Genomic DNA, 8,021 nt, shown 5'->3' with positions numbered 1-8,021 from the left:
CACTACTAAATAAGCCCTAAATATCTTTATATTAAAGATAGAGTATTGATTGAAATCAAAGGTGTTGCAGAAAATTGTGTTAAAGAAATCAAGCAAGATGAGATGCTTTATTTGAAACTAGTGATTTTGTAAGGGGTAATAAGGCACCTATTAGCACTCTTTGTGGTGCCTTATTGTGTGACAGAGAAGACATTGTCTTAGATATTTATGATATTTTATCTCATAGGGACTAAATTTGAGGCAAAAACAAAATTAAGGGCCAAAAGCGTGAATTTAGAGATAAAATGAGCCAATATGCTACACAAGGAAAAGTTGGTGCCAAAAGTGCAAGCATGGAGGACACAAGGGTTGAAATGCAAAAAGAAGAGATTTTATTATATCAGACTCTATTTTTATTATATTAGGATAATTAATATTAAGATAATTATTAAGGATTATTTAATTTTAGGATTTAATTTTATTTAATTTTATTTATCTTCAATTAATTGTATTTATCTTTTGGGAATTTAAGTAGGATTAGACTATCTCCTCTAGCACTATAAATAGGGGGTGAAGTGACTCAAAAGAGATCGATCTTTTTCTATAAACACTCTTTTCCCAAAAATTCTTTTTCCAAAAAAAGATAAATGCATTAAAAACATTATTTGTTCGGGTAATAATGTAACCAATTATTCTAAATAGATTTCAAATCAATTGACTTAGTCCAATGTGAAACTTAAATCATAGTAAAAAATTGTTATAAGTGACTTGAAAAAGAATAATGATATGACATGGATAATGCATTCGGATATATACATTGCAATGCTAATGTGATCTTGATTTAACACATAGCAACATTAACTGGTCTAACGGTGTAAATTTAGATGCCCAATAATATTTATTTTGAGATATCAAACTAGATCATTAAATACTATATTTTAGTTCAAGTGGCAAGTTGTGACACAAACATATTTAATCTTTCATTGTAGAAATTTTGGTTGTGTTAACAAAATTAAAACAGCAAGTTAGTTTCAGTGATCTTTCATTTCATTTTTAAAAGGTAAATTACATATATAATTATATGTATTACCTTTATGACTCCAACACTAAAATTCAATCAAATATTACATTTATAGTGTATGTATGTCAAAAATAAATTAAACTAAGAAATATAATATTCTTTTTAAAAAATTTTAAAATGAAATTAAATTAAGAAGGCTTAATGGCAAAATTGATCACTAATGTTTACATGTTTTGTTAAAATAGCTTTACTTGTATTTTTGAACTTTTTTTCCATCAACTTTTATTCTTTTTTTTCGAATTGCTTTTTTTTTTAAACAGATTTGATGACCGCTAAAAAAGTTAACAGGATAATATAAAATTTCATATATAGAATATTTTTTATAAGATGTAATTTATTACTTAGATAACACAATAAAATAATTACATGTAAAAAATAATAAAATAAGTAAATAATTCATGAAGTTAAAAAATTTACTCTTAATTTTTAAAAAATAAAAGTAATTATCTAAAAAAAATTTTAAAATGATTTATTAATCATCTTTTTGAAACCTCTTGGTAAACAATCGTATGCATTCATTTTAAAACTTTTTTCGATAATTACATTTATTTTCTTTAAATTAATTGTTATTTTTAATTTCATGTATAATTTATTTATTTTATTATTTTTCACATGTAATTATCTTATTAGATTACTTAATTAATAAATTAGGTCTCATTAAAAATATTTCACATCATTTTTTAACGATACTTTCACCAAATTTATTAGAAAAAATTGTTTGAAAAAAGAAATGTTAGGGCCATTTTATTTCATGTATAATTTATTTATTTTATTATTTTTCACATGTAATTATCTTGATGGTTAAAAAAGGCTCAAAAATACAATTAGGACCATTTTAACAAAGTATGTACATGTTAGTGGCCAAATTTGTTATTAAGTCAATTAAGAAACATATAAGTCAATTAAGAAACATATATTTAGAAAGTAGGGCAAAAAATGTGTGAAAAATTAACTGGGAATAAAATAGCACATGTTTTCAAACTAGTATTTAAGGTCTTTGATTTTACCAGGCATTTTTACTAGTACTTCAAATGATAAATTCAACGTGAAGAAAATTGAACCCCCCAAAAAGAAGCAGGACAAAAATTTATATAAATTATATTCCTCAAATATGAAAAGCAAATTTCAAAAGCCATCTAAATCCTATCAGAAAATAATCCATACCCTCAAAGTGAACCCAATACCAAAGAATAAAGAGCTATAAGAATCATTAAAACTAAGGCTGTTTTTTTCCTTCTAATCATATGGATAAAACCAATAGCTTTCTGAAATCAGCTAACCTTGTATGCTTTTAACTTACCTACATGGAGGAGAATCAAACTTTCAAATCATGTTCATTAGAATCCGATAAATTGCTGGGCTTTTGTTGTCGGATTGTAGGAAGAGATAGGCTGCGACGCTCTTTCCCACCAGGCTTAGATGAAGCATTTCCGTACCAAATCATTCCAGCCACTGCTATGATCATGCCCAGAACCACATGTAGATTGAGGCCCTCTTTTCCGAAGAAAAAGAATCCCATAATCAATACGAGGATTGTCTTCATATGGCCAAGTACTTGGAAAGACACTGCAGTAAATCTGCCAATGCAGATGAATTGGCTGAGGTTGGTTCCAACTGCTATAGTACATGAAAGTAATATAAACATCTGCAACGACCATGAACCAAGAAAATTGTTAGCAACTAATCCCGTAAAACTGAAAGTCACAGGAATAAACTACAATTGGAATTATGAACAGCTCAAGAATACTTCTACAGGCATATGCATAACTGCATACAGGAAAAGGCAGGCACCAAAAATAAGCAGCAGCTAAACCACATAAAAATGTACCAAAGTGAACTTATGACTTGAATAGTAAACTATTAATGTACAGGTCTATTTTATACAGCAGCTAAAGAGATAGAAAGGAGAGGAAGTACATCTCTTATGTGCTGCATGCAACCAATGTTAACACTGGCTCTTCATTTTTCACGAAGTACCCATGTTTGACACCCATATATGACACATACTTGTATCTACACTCATACCCGAGTTCGAGTAACAAAACTAAATCACTAAAAATTAAATGCTTTTTTTAAATCAGAATAGAATGAGCACAAATACTTCCGCTAAGCCTAAAATCATTTAGTAGACAGATGTTTTAAGAGATGTTAGGCACCATACGTCATGTAAGTGGTCTTAGAAATGAATGCAGATTGCAACATGATATGCAATGCAAATTAAATATAACAGTAGGTCGAAAGAAATACAAGTAACTGCATGAATTACAGTGCACATTCATGAACACGATTCTGACAGCAACCCTGAAGTCTAAAACAAGTAAATCTAACCTCATTCTAAACTGATGGCAACAACTACCATGACACAAAAACCTCATAATGCAAAGAATACAAATAGATAGAACACTTACAATAGATACTATATTATAATTATAGGCATCAACTCTCTGGCTTGTCAACCAATAATCCAGAAATGGTCCTAATAGCAGCAGTGTTCCAGCCTGGGCAGGAGCAGTGTGTCCCAGTAGGTTGAAGGAACTAAGGTTGTACCTTCGCTGAAGGTGATGTACATACTGCACAAAAGAAAAAAACAACAAGAATAAATAAATCATGGCATATAAGTTCTACAAATGAAGCAGTTTAGAGCATTAGAAGATTCAATTTATACATGCACAAGAAAGAACAACTTACATACTGCTGCAGAGAAGTACTCCAAACTGCAATGAAGGCAGCTATGAAACCCTTGGTATTAACACTCACATCGGTCACAGTACAAACACCAACACCCAGAAGAACAACAGCTATGCTCAGCTTTGTGTCTCTGGAGTACCGAATCTTGTCCATCACAACTTCCAAAAAACAGGATACAGGAATCATACTGAGCTTTGCAATCTGTCATTGAATTAGAGAATCTGTGATTTTGAAAACATCTAAAAAGCAAAACTAGTAAAATCTAGCAAATAATATACTTTACCTGATAAAATCCCACAGAGTTCCACATCAGACTAACGTTCATTCCAACAATAGAGAAGTTTGCAAATAAAACAAATTTCAAAAGCTCAGCCATGGGTAGGTGAGAAGATTGAATGTATCCTAACCATCTTAGAACAGCTGTCATCAAGGTTGTGGTAGCAAAATGCAAACCAGTTAATGTTGTGGCTGCAACAATTAGCAATCAAATACAAAGAAGTTAGTGACATTTTATTACATCCTTATTGAAGCAAAGCATAATGAGAACTTATTCGTAAAGGAAAAAGGAAAAACATAATCTTTAGCTTATTTACTTGAAGATATGTATTACAAGAGCATCGCAATTGTCCTGAACTTAATATGAACTACTTCCAACATCCAAGTAAAGGCTTCCTTTCATCTTTTCTTACAATATCAGTGCAATTTTCTTCTTCTTATTATTTTTCAAATGTTTTCAACAACTTCAACCCATTTCTTTTCCTTCTAGAACATGTAAGGGAAGAGAGTCATAGCCATGCATTTCATTCTCCACCATTTAAACCTACACTAAGCATATTCAAGGTTTGAACCTCAAAACTCATTTCTGTGCATGATAAGGCCAATTGCATAACCTTTTTGCAGTATTGATTATCTGCTACCCAATCGTACCACTCACAATCTCAAATTTCAAATGTTTGTGGCATATGAAGAGGGGGGATGGAGGGAGCAATGAAAAGAGTTTAAAAGGAAGTTACCAAAACTGAAACCATAAGTAGCCATCAAGGCTTTATTGACAATAATAATTCCAACAGAAGTGACAACATTGAACATCCAGGCAGACGCATCTACAACTGCCTTTCTTTCAGCCTTGTTAGCTGGAGCCATTTTCTATGTAGTTGTAAGTAATAACCCCAAATCTTTGTATAACTCAAATTTTTATAAGTAATCCATCTTTGTGCATATGATATCCAAGAGTTTTCAACAACTTCAGCAATAATCCTACAAAATTAATAGTCACAAATAAGAAACAAAAAAAAAATTTACTTGAACTGCAAGTTTATTGAAAAATATTCTGCAAAGACATGCTGAAAAGATACTCAAGCAAATACATTAACTACAATCAAGATATGAGTTACTAACTCAGACTAACCATGAACACAGATATGAACTACACGAATTCCTTTAATTGCTACAGTAAAAATATGAGTTAGTGACTCAGACTAACCTCAAATCCATATGAATCTACTCAACTCAATGCCTAGACTTCGACTAAAACATCTTCTGCCTCTGAAGAATTATCCAATTTGACAACAGATCTACGTAACCATTAACGGAGTAAAGCTACCTCAAAATCCATTTAAATATCTAAGCATGGAGTGCAAAGCACATCCATAGACTTAAAAATCATTGTGCTCATTAGATCATCGTGACTATGGCCACCACTACATATGAAATCAACTCAACTCCAACTTACGATTTTTGAGTTCTACAATAACTAATCAATAGTCAATGTTCTCCCTGTTTGGATCAAACTCTCAACATAATTTCATGCAGAAAATAGTTCACATCAAATTAAACATTTCGATTTAATCTCATCAAAGATAAATGTAGGATTCCGAGTTAGTTAAACACAGTAAACATAGAACACTCGAACATTTAATCGAACTATAACTATTTTACTTTAGATTCCCTTGAGAGATCAATCAGAAAAAAGCAAAGCGAATCACATTGAACTGTTTAAACACTAAAAATCACAACAAAATAAAAATAACAAAGATAATAAATAAACCTTATCAATGAATCGATGGATCCAGATCAAGTAAATAAGGAAACACTGACAAAAATTGTAAAATTAGATCTAAGAAATAAATAAACCAGTGTTGGATCTCAGAATTGAAATCAATGGAGAACGCGAATAACAGATCTAACGCATCGAAAGGGAAAATGGAAAACGACGGGCCATCGTACCGTTTTGGAAAGGCAGTCGTGGTACGAGAGAGAGAGGGAAATGATGAGGACGGCAAGTGTAGCTCAGCAAGGGGAGGGACTTAATTATTTTGTTTGGATCCCTAGAGTGTTGGAGAGAGAGAGCGAAGAAAATTTTCAGTTTTTTTAATTATTTAAAATGTGAAAATTAGTTGGAAAATGAAGGGATCGTGGAAGGGAGAGGTAGTAGAACAAAATAAAAACCAGGCAGACAAGCCAGCAAATGAGATGTGAACATCAAATTGGCATTTCACACTTTATTCTCTTTCTTCTTCTTTTTTTAATTAATGTATTAATTTCAAGAATTATAATTCGAATTTGGCCCATGAGGCTCTCACTGTGATTAAAAAGGCTCGATGATTCATGTTGAAGATTAAACATTTTAATTTGTAAACGTTATATTTGAATTTTCTTTCGGATTCTTTTAAGATTAAGATGTTTTTCTTGATAAACTTATAATTTAAATATTTTTTATTAAAAATTTTAATTATTAAATATTATGTTGTTTGATAAAATTAAATATTAATATTTTAAAAAAATTTATTTAATTCTTAATTTTATATTTATTAATATAGAAAAATTTACAGACCAATATAAATTGAATGTAGACACAACGTCAAGAAATAATAAAATTTTAACTGTTTTTCTTCTACTTCGTATATGGAGTGAGATCATCTTTAAGGCATCACAGTTTTTTTTTACTCAAGTTAGTATTTAATTATTCCAAATGTAATTTATTAATATTATTGAATTTAGATAATATTTTTTTATTACTTCTAATTACTAATGTTTTTTCATGTATAAGGTAGTGTGTAATTCAATGTAGTTATTTTATCTAAGTTTTTTTTTTTTGGAAAAGGACTTAAGAAATGAGAAAAATAAATAAATATAACATTTACACCATTTATATTTTCATAATAAGTGCTTTCGTCTAAATTAAATTATATTTTACACTATTAATTTTCTGTATTTCACATATCTCACAGTTTAATCTTATTAATTATTACTATTTCTAAATTTCATTTAATTTTTACAATTATTTTAAAACTAATACAAAATGTTATAATATTTGAATTAAAAGTGTATGAAGATAATTATGAAATTTGAGTATATTAAAAATTCATTAAATATTAATATTAAAAAAAGTTTTATTAAATCTTAATATTTTAAAATATAATTATTTAAAAATAAAAATTTCATTGTACATTCAATTAATTTTAATTTCGACAACTTTAGAGCTTAAAATGTATTAAACTATTATAAAATTAATATTTTTCCTAAAAATATCTATACACACATTTGTCTAATTTATTTCCAGTGAATAATATTGTCCATATTTTTTAAAATTTCTATGGAGTGTAATATTTAATTATTTTAGTAAATATGAATAATTTCTATAATTAATTTTATATGACATAATATTATTAATGATAAAAATATTTTTTTTATTTTTATATCAAAATAATATTCTTAAAATGTTACTAAATCATTACAGGTTGATTTTCATATGAAAATAATAAATACGATTTTGTAAAACTATAACAATATTTTATTTGCTATGTAATGACTTATAATATGTGAAATATGAATGTTATGAAACATTGAATGCCCTATTGACAGTCTCAGATTGAGTTGGGTATATTAGTTGGCATGTCATAGGATTAGTGTATGAGATTTACTTCGATTTATACCGATGAGGCGTAGAGCATATATTATACTTCAGATGTACAGATGAGGTGCTAGACACATTTATATATATATTACTTCGGTTAATACCAATGAGGCACGAAGCACAGTATACTTTGGACGTACCAATGATGCACCAAGTGTTAATTATATTGGTGTGATGGTTGGTTGATCTATGTATCCATCTTAAGTCTGTATCCGGTTAATAGGGATTATAAAACATGTGAATTGGTTAATGATGCTAAATATTGAATGTTGATTTTTGAAATTGTATATGAACATCATAGCATTGATGATAACATGTGAAAGACCGTGCAATTTAGTTATTACGAGCCTTGAGGGT

General features: G+C 29.1%; 1 protein-coding gene across 2 annotated transcripts; it reads right to left on the bottom strand.

Annotated features, from left to right (window-relative positions):
* Nucleotides 1–2,131: 2,131 nt before the first annotated feature.
* On the bottom strand, nt 2,132–6,245 carry LOC107904923 (UDP-rhamnose/UDP-galactose transporter 6). Of its 2 annotated transcripts, none has more exons than XM_016831445.2 (6): nt 5,975–6,245; nt 4,762–5,005; nt 4,032–4,216; nt 3,749–3,949; nt 3,469–3,630; nt 2,132–2,705 (listed from the first exon to the last, which is right to left on the bottom strand). In XM_016831445.2, the coding sequence occupies exons 2-6, from the start codon at nt 4,889–4,891 to the stop codon at nt 2,376–2,378; spliced, it is 1,008 nt and encodes a 335-aa protein (XP_016686934.2). In that variant the 5' UTR covers nt 4,892–5,005; nt 5,975–6,245; the 3' UTR covers nt 2,132–2,375. The 2 variants fall into 2 exon arrangements, with proteins under 2 accessions (XP_016686934.2, XP_040950454.1); XM_041094520.1 differs by having other exon boundaries at nt 5,796–6,206.
* Between the last annotated feature and the right edge of the window lie 1,776 nt (nt 6,246–8,021).

This window comes from Gossypium hirsutum, chromosome D05 (assembly GCF_007990345.1).
Source record: "Gossypium hirsutum isolate 1008001.06 chromosome D05, Gossypium_hirsutum_v2.1, whole genome shotgun sequence".
Lineage (NCBI taxonomy): Eukaryota > Viridiplantae > Streptophyta > Magnoliopsida > Malvales > Malvaceae > Gossypium > Gossypium hirsutum.
This window is presented reverse-complemented; position numbering and strand designations above follow the sequence as displayed.